This window comes from Caretta caretta, chromosome 6 (genome assembly GCF_965140235.1).
Source record: "Caretta caretta isolate rCarCar2 chromosome 6, rCarCar1.hap1, whole genome shotgun sequence".
Taxonomy (NCBI): domain Eukaryota; kingdom Metazoa; phylum Chordata; order Testudines; family Cheloniidae; genus Caretta; species Caretta caretta.
In genome coordinates this window covers 114,972,046-114,989,399 of record NC_134211.1, presented here as the reverse complement: position 1 = coordinate 114,989,399, position 17,354 = coordinate 114,972,046, and the positions used below count along the sequence as shown (strand labels likewise).

General features: G+C 44.2%; 1 protein-coding gene across 1 annotated transcript in view; it reads left to right on the top strand.

The window, feature by feature from the left end:
* GPR132 (G protein-coupled receptor 132) overlaps positions 1–15,709 on the top strand; it is a 42,026-nt gene extending 26,317 nt beyond the window's left edge. The window contains exon 2 of the mRNA XM_048853648.2: positions 13,079–15,709. Within this exon, the coding sequence (XP_048709605.2) occupies positions 13,135–14,142 (1,008 nt within the window). The 5' untranslated portion in view covers positions 13,079–13,134 and the 3' untranslated portion in view covers positions 14,143–15,709. The remainder of the gene's footprint in view (positions 1–13,078) is intronic.
* The last annotated feature ends 1,645 nt before the right edge of the window (positions 15,710–17,354 follow it).

The following is a 17,354-nucleotide window of genomic DNA, read 5'->3' as shown; positions in this document are numbered from 1 at the left end:
CACGTGGGAAAGGCAGCCAGTCAAGGGGGCTTCCCCCAGGCAGGGCTGAAATCCGCTATTGGGCTGGAACCAGGATTCAGAAAAGGCACAGAATGCAAGTGACGCTGCTTTGCTAGCATCACTGTCATTATTCCAGACAGAACACAGGAATTCAGGAATTGCTATATTGCATCAGCCCACTCATCTGTCTAGTTAGATGACCTGTCTCTGACGCTGGTTGGTACCAGCTGCTTTAGAAAAAGATGCAAGAAACCTCAAAGGGGAAACTACCCCTCTCCGTCTTGAGCTAGTTTGGCTTTTGCCTTGAAGCCTGAGGATTTAAATCCTTTCCAAATGTTTGGTGGTGGGTTTTTATCCTAACCACTGTAGCAGTGGATGTTTTATGTGCCATATAAATATCCCAAATTCGCTGTTCCCAATGGCAGCCTTTCACATGTAGGGATGATTAGGAAGAAGGAATAAATAAAATACATCCCTCTTAACCATATGCAGTGTTGTGGTAGCCATGTTGGTCCCCGGATATTGGAGAGGCAAGGCGGGTGAGGTGATACCTTTTATTGGACCAACTTTTGTGGTCCCAATCAGCTACCCCCTAAGGTTGCCACCTTTGTTAAGAGAAGTTGGATCAGTAAAAGCTATCACCTCTCCCACCTTGTCTCTCTAATATCCTGGGACCAACCCGGCTACCACAGCACTGCATACAGCAATGGAAGATATCAAATTTTGCCATCTGAACTGTCCACTTCCCAACATGAAGCAAAACTTAGCAGCGACATCTGCTAAAACAGAAATAGGTCCACGAAAGGATATTAGCTCTCCCGCCCTGTCTCTCCCCTTAACTCTTATACAGATTTGATTCCGCTCACAGTACTGAGCTCAGGCTGTGTCTACTCTTGGAGCGGGGGAGGGGTGATTCCCAGCTCACGCAGACGTACTCACACTAGCTCTCATCAAGCTAGCGTGCTAAAAGTAATAGGGTAGCCATGGTACCATGGCAAGCAGTGGCACAGGCTACCCGCCCCAAGTATGTACACACAGGATCCAGGCAGTTTGTACCCAACCAGGGGGCTAGCCCATGTTGCTGCTCGCTGTTGCCTGTACCACCCGAACTACACTATTAGCTTTCTTGTGCTAGCTCAATGGGAGCTGGGAATCAGCCCCCTAGCTCCAAGTGTAGATGTATCTTTGCTGTGTCTTTTTTTCTCTTCTCTCCTTCCTCCTCGCCAAATGAGTCCATCCAAAGACTTTCAGGTCAGTACCTTGTTCCACTGTGGTGCACCCTCCTAACTCTTCCAGTAGCGTACAGTGCCTGCAGCTTCTTTTGCTTTTCGTAACAGGATCTATTTTTGTAACCCACTCCCTTTTCCTCTACAGATCAAAACAGTTGTTTCACATGAGAGAGGTTTGGAAATCTAATGAATGACAGCTACAAATAAAATAGATCATCTTTTTAAACCATTTCCCTCTGGGTTTAGGTTCTCTTTCTTAATCAGATGTGAGCTGATGCAAAATGCTTGTGGCAGTGAATACGTTGTGAAATACTGGTGGCAAATTCACAGATGGTCAGCTGAGAGACAGCCGCTCTCAGTTAAATCAATCAGAGCTGTGATTGCTCAACCTCTCAAAATGAAACCGTGAACCTCTTCTCTGTTCTTTGTAAAAAGCAACATTTCAAAATGAGAGTCTCAGAGTCTCAGTATGAACTCGAGTGAAATCAATTGTGAAGTACTTGGAGTACCATATCTGAGGTATCACCCTCACCCTACATCGGCACAAAGCTGTGAATGCTGATTACTGAATCTGATCTATGAATTAAATCCAGAATGCTCTGCACAGTCCCAAGGACTCCCTATAAGGACCAAGGTCCCAGAACATGGACACACTTTATTTTGAGCACATGGAATAGGATTACTCAACTGCCTGAGCTTAAGCACATTCTTAAATGCTCTGTTGAATCATGGCCAAGGTGAGCATCTCAGCAAGTCTCACCAAAAGGGTAGGAACCTATGTGTGCTCCTCTGGTTTGAGTGGTATGCAGTAGACCCAAGGGAATAGAGAAGTGCAGCTACATTCACCGGAAGCTGCTGAAGCACTGTCAAGCAGACAGGCTACTGCTGTAGTGGCCCATCTATGGCTAAAGGGAACCTCCTGAGAAAGAGCAATGATTACCTCACCAAAGACGATTTTAGACGCTTAGCCAGGCTTCCAGTGCTTCTGAGGTTCACGCATCACTGCCAGAAATTTCAAATGAAAAGACGGGGAGGAAGCTGCTAGATGTCATGTAAACAACTGATCTTATGTAACAGCTCACTTTCCTATCGCTGGATCTTGAAGCGCCTTCAAGTAACACCTTCACATCACGGCTCACCTGTAACCCTTATAAATGCATCACAATGCTGATGGGCAGTCAAACTGCCTCTCTGGTCTGCACTACAGTGTGGCTCTCCACTGGCTGTTTTGTACTTGTTCCGTATGCAGAATGCTCACTGAGAGAACCGAGTGAAAAATTCATAGTCAATCATTTAGTCAACACGTGTAGGCTTTTCTTAGCTGCAGGAGTTATCCCAGAGCTGCTGCTGACTTTCTTGAATTTATTCATTATTCTGAATTATTTGTCAAATCTTCTATAAAAAACAATGTAAGGAGAGTGGTCACTTTGGATAAGCTATTACCAGCAGGAAAGTGAGTTTGTGTGTGGGGGGTGTGTGTGTGAGAAAACCTGGATTTGTGCTGGAAATGGCCCACCTTGATTATCATACACATTGTAAGGAGAGTGATCACTTTAGATAAGCTATTACCAGCAGGAGAGTGGGGTGGGAGGAGGTATTTTTTCATGCTTTTTGTGTGTATATAATAAGATCTTCTACACTTTCCACAGCATGCATCCGATGAAGTGAGCTGTAGCTCACGAAAGCTTATGCTCAAATAAATTGGTTAGTCTCTAAGGTGCCACAAGTACTCCTTTTCTTTTTATAAAAAACTCTGGTGCTCCATCTTGTTTACAGCTTGTGTGAGTATTTTGAAATCTGAGCTGTCTAGTTCATTTTGAGTGGTTACGTAGGTTGCATGCATCTGATGAAGTGAGCTGTAGCTCGCGAAAGCTTATGCTCAAATAAATTTGTTAGTCTCTAAGGTGCCACAAGTCCTCCTGTTCTTTTTGCGGATACAGATTAACACGGCTGCTACTCTGAAAACTAGATCACATGGTATGTTTTTGTTTTCCTGATTGGATGGGCATCACTCTTAGGAACATGATTCTGATGCAAGTACTCATGTTTACAAGTTTAAAGCTCACTGCCTCTGAAAAATCTCTACCATTTACTCAAAATTCAACCATTTGCATTAACACTGCTGCTGATAAACTTGCTCATTAGACTATTCGCAGGAAGTAAATATGAAAAAAGTGCAAACACAACTCAAATAGGTCATTTTTTTTATTTGAAAGAATAGTCTAGGAACATTTTTTTGAGATATTTGCCTACTCTACTCAGTGATATAAACGTGAGTGCTGGATATGGCACAAGTGCAGAATAACAATTGTATTTACATAGTGACAGGAGAAGATTGCTTGTGGGAAACAATTTCCCCTTCAGACTTGACTATAAGGTTCTGAAACATGGCCACCTTAGACCCATTTGGTGACACACCACTAGTGCTTTGAAAGGCTTATTTCTAAAGGTACACTGTTTGTGAAAAGAATGTCCAGGGTGGACCTAAACTGCAAAATGACATCCAAGATCATGGCCCAGAACCATAAGGGTATTTAGGCTCCACTGAATGCCTTTGAGGATCTGGGCCTGTCTCTCCAGAAGAGGCTTTTAATGGCTCGTTTTTCTTAGCCTGCTTCTATACCAGCACCAACAACTGTCCTTTCTTACCACCTTAGATTTTCTCGTGGACATCTGACAGTCGTTTAAGGAGAACGTTTATTGACATCCGCCTTTTTGTTTCAACATTATGCCCAAGGCCAAAAAATAAGCACATCACTCTCTGCAGAGACCTAAATAGACTCAAAGAAATAGTACCCATCTCATTCCTGGGCCCAGCCACAACATTCCCAAAACAGCTGGGGGGTACGGGGAGGAGCCAGGGCAGTGATTCTCCCTCATTGGCTGACCGAGGAGGGGAAGAGAGCAGCTCACCCCTTCTTAGGAAAGTCAGGCTGCTCCAGGGGCCATTGAGGAACAATGATTCCTGATGGTCTCATAGAGAATGGATGACTCTGCACTGACCTCTACTGAAGGCTTACCTAGCCCTGATTGTTGCCTTATGGCTTATTTTCAGCAATATCTTGTCCATCAGGTCAATAGGGCACCATCTACTGTAACCACTTCCTTCCGGCTTCTACCTTGCTGCTGATTTCTCTGCTACACTGCAGGTACTCTTGGGCAGAAATGCATCCTTTCAGTGACTCGCAGCAGGTGCGCGTAGGCAGTGCAGAAAGGTGACATTAAATAAACAACAGTTACTTCAACAAATGTGCAAAAAAAATGCTGTTTTTTGCATTGTTATAACTTTAAAACGGTCAAACGGGCAATGACTAGATTAGTGACCACTGTGAGTATGCGATACACTGGTTTCTCCTGCTAGCTTGTCCCATGCTTTGTAGTTTGTGCATCGGCTACATGTTGTCTTGGATTATGAGCTCTCTAGGACAGAACTGGTTTTGTTGTGTTTGTACAGTGCCTGGCACACCAGGACCTGCTACTTTATTGTGGTCATTGCGTGCTGCCATACTAACAATAATAGACTCTTTTCTTTTTTATAAAAAGAAAAGGAGTACTTGTGGCACCTTAGAGACTCACCAATTTATTTGAGCATAAGCTTTCATGAGCTACAGCTCACTTCATTGGATGCATACTGTGGAAAATACAGAAGATGTTTTTATACACACAGACCATGAAAAAAATGGGTGTTTATCACTACAAAAGGTTTTCTCTCCCCCCACTCCACTCTTCTGCTGGTAATAGCTTATCTAAAGTGATCACTCTTCTTACAATGTGTATGATAATCAAGGTGGGCCATTACCAGCAGGAGAGTGGGGTGGGGGGAGAGAAAACCTTTTGTAGTGATAAACACCCATTTTTTCATGGTCTGTGTGTATAAAAACATCTCCTGTATTTTCCACAATATGCATCCAATGAAGTGAGCTGTAGCTCACGAAAGCTCACGCTCAAATAAATTGGTGAGTCTCTAAGGTGCCACAAGTCCTCCTTTTCTTTTTGCGAATACAGACTAACACGGCTGTTACTCTGAAACCTCTTTTTTTATAAGTTTATCATACAGCATTTGTTCTGAGGTTGAGACCTTCTATGTCAACTTTCAGGCAAGTGTATGTTTGGGACTTGGTCATAAATCGCTAGCAATGCCACAGTCATAAATTAAACCTAAATAATTAAACATAAATTTTACCTGGGCATGAAGAATTCAGCACCTAGGAAACTCCAGCTGGTACAGAATGCTGCAGCCCATCTCCTTAGCTACATGGGCTACCACAAGCACATCACACCTCTCCGACGCTCTCTGCATTGGCTTCCCAAAGAATTTTAAATCGAAGTCATGATCTCGGTCCTTATCTTCAAGGCGATCCATGGCCTGGGACCAGGTATCTAAAAGACCACATAAAGCTTGGAGATAAAGACCATGGTCAACAACCCTTCTCCTCGTGCCCAGTGGAGCTCTCTAGAATAAGGGTAAAGCTCATCTGAGCAGGAGACAGGGCTTTCCCGGAGGCACTCCCAGACTGTGCAGTGTACTCCCCCAGGAACTAAGGCCCATCACTAACCTCACCACCTTTCACTCCAAGTGCAAGGCACATTTCTTTGACCTGCCTCCTTTAATATAAATATATAGCCACAGTTTTAAAAATATACCCTGAAACCCTACCAAAACAAGACCCTCCACGGCGCACATCTCACCCCCCAGGGAGAGGGGGAGAGAACAAATAACACCTGACAGATGTCAGTCACATTGTGCTTAACGCACTACTGGAAGGTTCTCAGATATTATGCTGATTAGCACAATATAAGAACCTATATAGAACAGTTTTGACAGCCTCAAAACAGTTGCTTAGTTGTCGGTAGATTCCCTCACAGAAATCACCATTGCTTCATTGTCGAGTCATTCTGATGCTTGATGTTCAAAAAAAAAAAAAAGAAAAGGAGTACTTGTGGCACCTTAGAGACTCACCAATTTATTTGAGCATGAGCTTTCGTGCGCTACAGCTCACTTCATCGGATGCATAAAGTTTTTTTTCCCACTTTATGCATGTGATGAAGTGAGCTGTAGCTCACGAAAGCTTATGCTCAGATAAATTGGTTAGTCTCTAAGGTGCTACAAGTCCTCCTTTTCTTTTTGTGGATACAGACTAACACGGCTGCTACTCTGAAACCTGTCAAAAAAAAAAAAAAGGAATTTTAAATCCCCCTTGAGCGTATCTGGATCAACACACTGGGAACAGGAAGGTTCCATTCTCCAGCAAAGAAACATGAGGCATTGTGGCCCCTGCTAGGGGCAGAGGTTAATCAACCTGATTAATGTAGTGGCCCCTGGCTCCTAATACCTATTCTGTGGGGCATGGTGTGCAACAAAAGGAGATGCAGAGAGCTCAGCCAGCTCAGTTAGTTTGTTTCCTTTGCACAGAGCTGATTCTTTAATTCCTCTACAAACACACAGCCAGATTCTGATCCCCGCGCTCACACTAAGTAGCACCTTACCCCTCCACCAGTGCCAGGATTACTCTAGGAGCAAGGCATTTAGGAGTGAGGGTGTCAGAAACTGGCACACAAGTTCCTTCCTGTACTTTGCCCACTCATTTGTCATGATTGGAAATTCGTCTTCACTCAGACACTCCTGACAGCAAGCAAACCTCTGCTTGTGGTGAGCAACGCAGAGCTATATATATACACACACAGACTTACATTCCTGTAAAACCTCTATTACTATTTATATAGTGCTATAGATGCATGTAGAGCTTTGCTACCCCAAGTAGCTTACCATCTAAGGGCCTAATCTATCCAGAGTGCTTCTACGGGTCCCATTACCATTGTATCAGAGTCCTTGTAATGTATTTTTCCTCACCACATCCCGTAAGGTAGGGCAGTGCTGTTATCCCCCTTTTATGGCTGTGGCACAGAGAGACTAAATGACTTGCCCGTGGTCACACACGAAGTCTGTGGCAGAGCAAGGAATTGCACTCTGGGCTCTCAAGTCCCAGACTAGCTCCCTAACCACTGGACCACCCATAGTCTATGGCAGCACTTACACACATAGCCCAGTGAAGTAAACTTCTTTGTGTGTGTAAGTGTTTACAGGATCAGGAGCCAGATGCAACACAGTAGATGGGAGGTGACCTAACAATGCCAGCTCATTAGGGAAGCTTGTGTTACTTCTGCAACTTGTCCACATACTTTTTTTAAAAATGCTCATTTGCTTTTATCTAAGCTTTTAAAAATGTTGCAAAAGTGGGGTGGATTCTGCCCCCTTAGACATCATTCCAGTGGCATATAGGGGCCACAAAGGAGCCACTGTAGAACTTACCTCCCGCACATGAGTAGTGTAGCGATGTGCTGCTTCCCTTCTCAGGCCCCAGTGTAGTTGGTGGGGGCACGCTTGTAGTGCCTGACATGATGGGGGGATTCTGGGCTGTGGAGTAGTCAATAGGCAGCCTGGGGAAGGCTGCCATAGTTAGCCCAGCCCCTGAGGCTGCTCTAACTTATCCTGAAGGATGCTTCAGCCACCTTTGCTCTCTTGGGCTGTGCTTTCTGTGCTACAGCTCTCTCTGGAGACATAGCACAGAATCGAGCCCCGTGCCTGGAGTGGAGGTCAGACTACTCCACATTTGCCTGGTTTAAGTGTAATTTCAAGCTCATGGCAGGTACTTTGGAAGAGGGCTTAAGATTCACGAACCTTTTGAGTGAATGCGCCGCAGTTCTGAGCGGACCTGGTTGTTCTATGATATTGCTTTGAAACTATGTGACATTAATCAAACAAAATCAAGTGACACTCAGTAGCTGTGGTTGTGTTTTGCTTTGAGATTTTGGCTCAGTTTGAACCTGAGTCTTGGGACGTGACTGCATGTGGATTAGCATCAAACACCATGAGAACCTACTGAGCAACACCATAGCCCTTCGCACTCGCCTGATTATGGGTGACGATTGTTAAACCTTCCCAAAACAATGACACTGCAACAACAGCCTTTGCTTTTGTTTGTATGAATTAAAAAAAAATCCATGGAGAAAAAATCTATAGGCCAGATTGTGCCTGATCCTTATAGTGGTGTAGAGTCAGAGAAAACCCAGGAGTAAAGGGAACCTGCCCAAACCAATTGTGCATCCCACAGAAAGGCCAGGATAGAGCTGTTTAAAAAGAAAACAAAATAGTTCAAAAAATGAGCATTTTACTGGGTTGGGTTGGGTTGGGTGGCGGGGGGGTTATAATTTTTGTTAAATTTTGACTGTTTTCAAACCTCTCAGCATTTTCTCTAGAGATCCTGATGAAGATTTTTGTCAGTCCTTTCCATTGGTTTCTTTTCTCCTCATCATAATTTTATGAAAAATGTAGTGAAAATTTTTAAAAAATGATCGCCTCTTAGAGCCAGGCAAAACAACAGTCCCTGCATGAGGGGAGTGCAGGGGCTTCTCTGTGCCTAAACCCTAGGGGTGCAGGATGCCCCAAAGGGGCAAGGGAATGGCAGGGAGGAGATGGGGCCCTGTTCCTGACAAGCCCTCGTGCACTGAGCTGCAGAGCAAGCCAGCTGAGTAGGGGGCAGTTAGCTGCAAGCTGTAAAGGAGCAGAGCAGTAAGTATGCTACCTGTACATGCCCAGGAGCTCCAGGTGGCCAAATCTAACTGCACTTTGAATCCTCTCCACATCCCCTTACACTGGGCTGTGTCTAGGTAGACAGATGGAATGCTATAGGCCAGCCTTTCCCTCACTCACCTGGGCCAGGGTGGTTAACACTGATGACGTGCCCCATGTCTAGTTTTTGTCATTAGTGGTTCCACGGGGATGCTTAGCCCTCCTGTTCAGAGCACTTGGCTTTTCTTCCTTTCCTTGGCCTCCGCTTCCGACATTTGTTTACGTTCTTCTCTTTGTTCTCGGGTCTTTAACTTATTTATAAAAGCGAGGGCCATTTGCACTGTGACTTCCTGTTGTTTCCAAGAAGTGTCAGACAGGTGCTACCCACGTTCTGATGAAGAGCCTGACTAGCTCCCTTACTCGCCTGAAGTGCTACCTCACTTCACTGAAATGATTGGCTTCTCCAGGTGAGTAGCTGGGAACGGAGGGTAGAATCCAAGCTCTAAGTGAGAGCAACAACAGTGCATTAAAGGGCAGCAGTATCTGTAATGGGTCAAATTCTGATCCCCTCCTGGTGAGTCGCACCTTCTCTATGAGTACCGCTGTTGACTCCATTGAGCAAGGGGACCACAGGCTGGCCCTACATGATGGCTACTTTCAGGAATCTGCCTCTGCGGTCCCCACTAGCACCTGGAGTTTTGCTTGTGCCTTTGCTCTTCAGTTTGATGGGGAGCATTTGATGCTTTCAGTCTATGGAAAGGGGGATGCTGCATGTGTCGATTTTCTGCATTCATCGTGGTGGTGGCTTTGGGACTGAGCAGTGGCTTTGTTTTATTAAAGAGGCAACGTGGTTTAGGGCCAGCTTATGATGCCCTCCCACCGTGAATCATGCTAGGCTGTGCTGAAGTCAGTGAGATTTCTTGTGGAGGATTGTGCTCTTCCCCAGGAGTGAGGGAACCAGAATCTGGGTCCCAGCGAACAAGGCACAAGGCTGGCAGGTAGAAGATCTGGGCTTTACCCCATCTCAGACACGGGCTTCCAGTGCAACTTGGGGCACTTCACCTCCCTGTGCCTTATTTTTCCCTCTCTGATACTTACCTGCCTCAGTGGGATGTTATGAGAGTTAATTAGTTAGGATCAAGTTCTGCTTGGCACATTGTGGGGAGGGCAAGGACTGGGCAGAAGGAACCTCCCCTCCCCTTGCATAGGTCACATAAAGGCCAAACTGTAATGATGCTGCCTTTGGTGGGACACTACTGAGAGTATCTATTCAGGACAAATTGCTTTTTTGCACCGACAAACAGCTATTTCCCACCAGGTTAGAGTCCTCCTCCCCCGGTCATAGCATAATGGGTTAAACACAGAGTAATATAGCATACCAACATTGCTATAAACTGGACTTTCAAGATGATAGTTTCTGCTGTTCTTCCATTGCTTTTTTGACTTGGAGCTTAAGTCTGGCAGTTTCTTGTTGCTTCTGGCGAACCCTCTCCTCAGCAGCCAGCCGTTCCATGTGCCTTCTATGAGCCCTTTCCTCTCTCTCAGAAGCTTCTCTTTCCAATTCAGCCACTCTTTCTTTAGCTTCTCTCTGTCTTTCAGCAGCTTCCTTCTATCTTTCAGTTGCTTCTTCTTCCAGCCTTCTTCCAAGGCTTGCTTCTCTCTCATTCGAATTTCTGCCAGTTTTTGTTCCAATTGCAGGCTCTCTCTCAGGGCTTGCAGTTTCATTGCTTCTGCTGATGCTTTCTGGCTCATGATCACTGATCTTTAACCAACACAACTCTCAATACCAAAATTCCAATTTGGATCGCGTGGGGTTCTGATCCAAAGCTTAATTGACCTGCTTCTGTGGATCCTAACATGACTACGCCACTGTAACAAAGCTGCATGTGGCGGGACACTACTGAGAGTATCAATTCAGGACAAATTGCTTAGAGCAGGGCAGTTACAGCCCAAAGCTGGAGCTCCTTTACTATTAAGGCACGCCGAACCAGCCAAACAGAGAGGACTTCGGTTTTACCCCACTGGCTAACCAGAAGTCATACAAGCAATTACCTGAGATATTCCAGTTCCCTTGTATCACCACCAGCACCACTCCTTATGGGGATGAATGGTTATGAAAACCAATACCCCAGTAAAAGAAAAAAGGACCAAGCCCCAGACCTAGGTCAATATACCAGTCAGATCTTACCCACAAATCACGCTGTTGCCAATCCTTTAGAATCTAAAATCTAAAGGTTTATTCATAAAAAGAAATATAGATGAGAGCTAAACTTTGTTAAAGGAATCAATGACATACAGTAATGGCAAAGTTCTTGGTTCAGGCTTGTAGCAGTGATGGAATAAGCTGCAGGCTCCAATCAAGGCTCTGGAGTACATCCACAGCTTGGATGGGTTATTCAGTCCTTTGTTCAGAGCTTCAGTGTAGCAAAGTTCCTCCAGAGGTAAGAAGCAGGATTAAAGACAAAGTGGAGGGGTTTCCAGGGCCTTTTATATTCTCTGCCATGTGGAAGGACACCTTTGTTCTTACTGTGGAAAATCACAGCAGCAAGTGGAGTTTGGAGTCACCTGGACTAAGCATGACCTAGTTCTTTTCAGATAGAGCAGCCATTGCTCATGTGCTGCCTTGAATGTTCCCAGGGAGGCTCCTCATATGTGGATTGGAGCCTCCAAAGGTCCATTGTCAGTTAAGTGTTTCTTGATTAGGCACTTAATCTGAAGATTCCTTTCTCAAGAAGCTGACTAAATGCTTCACTAATGCTACTTAGAATCAAACACATTGAGATACAAGTACAGAGACAATATTCATAACTTCAAATACAAAAATGATACACACATACAGACAGCATAATCATAACCAGCAAATCATAACCTTTTCATAGACACCTTACTTGACCTCCTTCATGCAAGATTTGGTGCCACTATAGGACCTTGGTTGCAACAACGATCTATATGGTCACAGTGTGTATTAATAATGTCACGCAATAGACTGCTAATCCGCTTGTCTCTCTGAACGTGGACCATCAAAGAGATACGGGGTGGGTGGGGAAGTGGTGGAGCTATGGCTCTTCCCCCTTACATACCAGCTTCTGGAGTGGGCCTGGCATGCTGGAGGAAGCTGGCTGCATCCCATTACAGGTCTAGAAGTGGGTGCGGTACTCCTGCACACCCACGAGCTCCTCCAAGGCACAGTCTCTCATGTGATAGTGCAGCTTCTCACCATGCCCAATGTGCAACGGAGCCCTTAAAGTTTGTGAAGTGTTTGGAGCACCTCCAATGGAGAGAAGCATTCCTATTCCTTATTGAACTAAAACGGTCCAGGTTGTACTATGCGCAGTGAACACCATGCTTCAGGGATTTTTTTAAAATAATGTGGCTAATTGAGAAACAGTGTGAAAATTAATCCTGTGTTATACATAACTGGGAAAATGACTGGTGCTCAGTGTGGCCCTGTGTTGGCAATCAGTCCCCTAAACCTCCTGCTTTCTCTGACGCTTCTTCCTCCATAGGACATGGGTACCATTTTTTCCCGTATCTCCCTACCAAAGCACTGGGACAGCAGGCAGCAACCGAAAAGCTTAAACAGGTTGTTAACCTACAGATCCCCTAGGGTTTGAAATCAGAAGTCGGGTGTATAGGCATAGAGTTGAGGAGGGGAGAAAGGGGGGAGTCTGTTAAGCATTTGGCACTACTCATGCTGCCTGTGGTAGATCTGTGGGAAGTGGGGAAAGAAACCTGATCACAAAAACAGGCAATTAGAAAAAGGCAGAGTCTCATTTATGTCACAGATTCTCTGATTTATGTACTAGGTCAGTCACAAAAGAGTAGTTCTCCGGTGGGCCCTGCGGAAAGAGAGTGTAAACTCACTTAGACTGTAAGCTCTTTGGGGCTGGGCCCGTCCATTTGTTCTGTGTTTGTACAGCGCCTAGCACAATGCGGTCCCTGGTCTACGATTGAGGCTCCTAGGCACCCCTGCAATACAAACAGTAAGAAGTCACAAACTCAATGTGCCTGAACCTCCATTTAGTTACACCAGTTTTGACTTCAGTGGAGTAGCTCTGGTTTAAAACCACCTGCAACATGGCAGCATCCACAAACTCCCTATGGGCTAGCTTGTGCAACTGTCCTGGTGAGCACCCACTCACATAAGCAGTGCCAGTGAAATCAAGGTGAGGAAGGGCTGCACAATCTAGCCCTGTGTTATCAGACCATTACCTTTACTGTCACATTTTTAACAGTCTTTTACGGCTGCTAACTTTGCATCGTGTCTTTTGATTCACAGGAACACAAATCGGGAAAAGCTATCCTGGGGTTTCTGCACACCGCTGTGTCCCCATAATGAATGAATCCAAGCCGGAATGCCCATCTATGCCCTATGAGGACAGCAGGATACTGCTGGTTGTGTGCTACAGTATTGTTTTTGCCTTAGGTTTTCCAGCAAATTGCTTTACTACATGGCTAACATTTGTACAGATCCGAAGAAAGAACGTTCTTGCCATCTACATTTTTGGCTTATCGCTGTGCGAGCTGATGTACTTGAGTACCCTGCCCCTCTGGACTACCTATGTACAAAACAAACACAAATGGGAGATGGGGTCAGTGGTTTGCAAGCTAACAGGATATATCTTTTTCTGCAACATATATATCAGCATTCTGCTCTTGTGTTGCATTTCTATTGATCGCTATGTAGCAGTGGTGTATGCTTTGGAATCCAAGGGAGTGAGGCATCAGAGAACTGCAATCTTCATCACATCCATTCTCTTTTCTGCGGTTTTAGTAATCCACTGCCCAGTATTTATTTTACCAGATGGCGAGCAGACTTCAAACCGTACAACCTGCTTTGAGACTTTACCACTCAACTTACAATTGGCTTATTTCAACCTTGCCAGGTTCCTAGCTGGATTTGCCATTCCTTGCACAATCCTCATTTTCACAAACTACAAAATTTTCCAAAGTACCGAAACAAGCAGCAGCTTGGGCAAACGCCAAAAAGCCAAAGTGAAGTACTTGGCTCTGGCCATCATCACCATTTTTCTGATCTGCTTTGCTCCCTACCATTTGGTGCTCCTGATAAGATCCATAAACTTTCTTTTGCATCAGAACGGCTCATGTGCATTTGAACTTCGCATATATTCTACTTCTGCGGCCTTTCTGTGCTTATCCACTGCTAACAGCGTTGCTGATCCAATCATCTATGTCTTGGCTAGTGAACATGTTAGAAAAGATTTCTATGAAAGTATGACAAAATGGAGATATCAGTCATCCATCAATGCCAGCCTCAAGTTGAAAAATTCAAAAGAATCACAGGAAGTAGCACAGACATTGGAAAATCAAAATTTACCATAATCGCCACACTTTGAAAGGAACCGTAGAGATGTCAAACATCAACAGTGTCTTAATGAGGGTTCTGCTAGCAGTGTTTAAGGTGCCCCCCGAAAGAGATGGTGGTCATGTGTTTGGGGCATCACAACATGGGGATATTGACCCAACATTTTGATGTGGCTTTGTCACAATGCATGGCCCCAGCACTAAGTTCCTGGAGGCTATGTCGGAGGAGTGTGAATGCCTATCAGATGAGGGATCTGATGTCTGCCTCCCAACTTGCTTAAACCACAGCCCGCCAGTATTTTCATTCTAAACCATGCTTTGCAAGGAGCAGCTACAGTCAATTGACTGGTTTCCTTCAAGTCAAACTAAAACTTGACAAATTTGTTCTCAGGCTCAATCTTTTTCTCGTACGCTTTCATCTTAGAAGGGGACTCTGTGGGTTCTAATCGAGATGGAACATCCCAGGGTTTGCATGCATACATGCAGTAGTATTTGGGGTTAAACATTGGAAATGGTAGACCCAAATTAAAGCCCTGTAAATATTTCTAATAAGCTTTAGACATTTGGTTTTAATTTACCTGACATCCTCAGCGGAAGGCAGAAATCAAGAAGAGTTCCTTGCGTTCAGAGTTACCATAAGTGACCAGCTTAGAGCATACAGACAAAACCCCTGCATCAAGCTATTGTACAGGTCTGGAATTCATGGAATCATCTATTTCAAATGTTTGATTCTTTGTTCAAATCTTGTACTGTACTTGATAAATCTTGCAAGACGTTGTAGCATCTAGTACATTTATGACTATTTTTTATGATTCCTCTACAGTTTGAACTTGAACCTTATATCTGAAGGGTTTGGCTTGCCATCAATCCCTTGCAAATAGAACTGCAGGGTCTAATTTGGGAGCTGATCCTTCAGTATTAGTGTTTGGTCCAGATCCTAGCAGATAAGAGTCCACAGCACAGTTGGCTGCCTTATTAACAGCAAGGGATTGAGACGCAGAGGCTGATCTACCTTCTGGCACTAGTTAAGAGCTCCCCAGGACATGATAGTGGTATACGGGTGAGACAGTGCTGAGAAACTTTCATTACTGCTGGCTACACTGTACCTCCGAATAAATGGAGATATGTAGTGTCCAGTGCCTTCAACCCAGCATATCTCATAAGGACAAATTAAAAACAAACAAAAAACTAAAACAAGTAATTGTCAGATGGCAGCACATGGTCTGCAATAAGATCTCATGCCTTTCAGACTCCTACAGTCCATACGTAAAGTGGGCAAAAGATGACATGAAATCTTATCTTGAAACATTCTTGGTATTTCTTTATTTAAATTAGACTTTCAATGTTCTTCTAAAATACAGTAATGTCATTGTAATTTATTTGTACTGTTGCTCCCGTATTTCTTTTACTTAATTAATGTTACCTTCTGGACTAAACCAGAATCAGATATGACTGTATATCTACTGTAATGTTTATTGTAACTTTTATTGCAATTTAAATGTATCATACTCTATTCTTTTTTACATTTTGAAAAAGATATCTTTGAGCCTGTTATAGCAATAAAATAAAAACCAGCAGGATCTTATTAAAGGGGAAAAGGCAAAATACCACATTTATTGTGAATACAGAAAATCATAGTAGGCAGTTAGTTATAGCTATAACATTCCATTCAACCTCATATTTATTCACACATTCATTCATACACACACACAGGTTCTGCTATGTTGTTATCATAGTTACTAGCCTTAGAGTTGCTCATGCCAAGCCACTGGCCAGGTGGTCTGGACATGAGGAGGGAGCAGGGCCTTGTCAGATGCACATCTGATGCTCCTGGAAGTTGGTTTGCAGAATCAGACCCCAAAGTTCTCACTTTCTAGAGTCCATTTTTATAGGAATTTCTTCCTATGCCAGTCTATGGGAATTGCTTCATCATGCTGTTGCTGAATCAATCAGCAGATGTCACATTCCTGACGGCTCCGTACTGCCAGATGTTATCTTGTTCTTTGGTTCTCCCATTCTTGAGGCTGTTGGGTGGATTCCAGTCTACCCTCCGGGGGGGGGGGGGGGGAGGGGTCCTCTGGCTGTTTCCACTTGACACCTTCTTCAGCCGATGGACACTGCATTCTTAGGCTGGCACCTCCCTGATCATTTAGTTATTATCCACACCAAGCATCCATCCACATACATCCTCTATCTCTATTTTAATCACAATTGTTAACAAAGCGAGATGAATACAACAAAAGGGCGGGGAGTCTCTGGGTGCTGTTTCTGTTGTTACAGAGTATTGCTTTGAGTTTCTCTCTGTGTGAGTAGTTGTTGCTACAAAGAATTGCTTTGAGAACAGACTCTGACTTAGAATGTACTAACACAATTAGCAGCTTGCAAGTTTCACACATAGAGGGAGAGAAACAGTACCAAAAACCAAGAGACCTCTTAATTAGTAATACCCTGGAATTTAAACTATGGGGAATCAAACTCATTTGTGATTTTAATACAGAACTTCTTTAATATGATCCAACAAGCCAGCAGGACTTTACCTGAATTTAGTATATTTATTTAATGTTTATTATTTCTATTAGCTATTTCATTTATCTTCTGGTGCCTATCCTCAAAATGACAGGTTTCAGAGGAACAGCCGTGTTAGTCTGTATTCGCAAAAAGAAAAGGAGTACTTGTGGCACCTTAGAGACTAACCAATTTATTTGAGCATGAGCTTTCGTGAGCTACAGCTCACTTGATGAAGTGAGCTGTAGCTCACGAAAGCTCATGCTCAAATAAATTGGTTAGTCTCTAAGGTGCCACAAGTACTCCTTTTCTTTATCCTCAAAATGTCTGTCTCCCAAAAATATTTAGGAGAAGGCTGAGTGCTGTTTGGGGATTGTTTCTGAAGATAATTATATCTTTGAAGTTTGGAATTGTTACCAGCTTTGCCCAGTACTTTGGGGTATGCTCATTTATTAGGGTTACTCTTCTGGGGAGATGGGGGGAGGTTCTGTACTTCTATCAGTGTACTGCTTGAGTCACTTCAGTTTTCATATAGAACTCTAGTTCTCCCTGCCGCAAGTTCCCACCCACTGGAGCTATCCTGCAGGGCCTAGATTCCCCAGGGCTGGGTTCTTTCAAGCCTCAGAATCACACGAACACGCACACATTAACAGGGCGCGTCTGAGAGGACGGGGTTAATCGGCACTCCCAAGCTGGCCCTTTATATGTCCCTGGCCTCAGTAAGC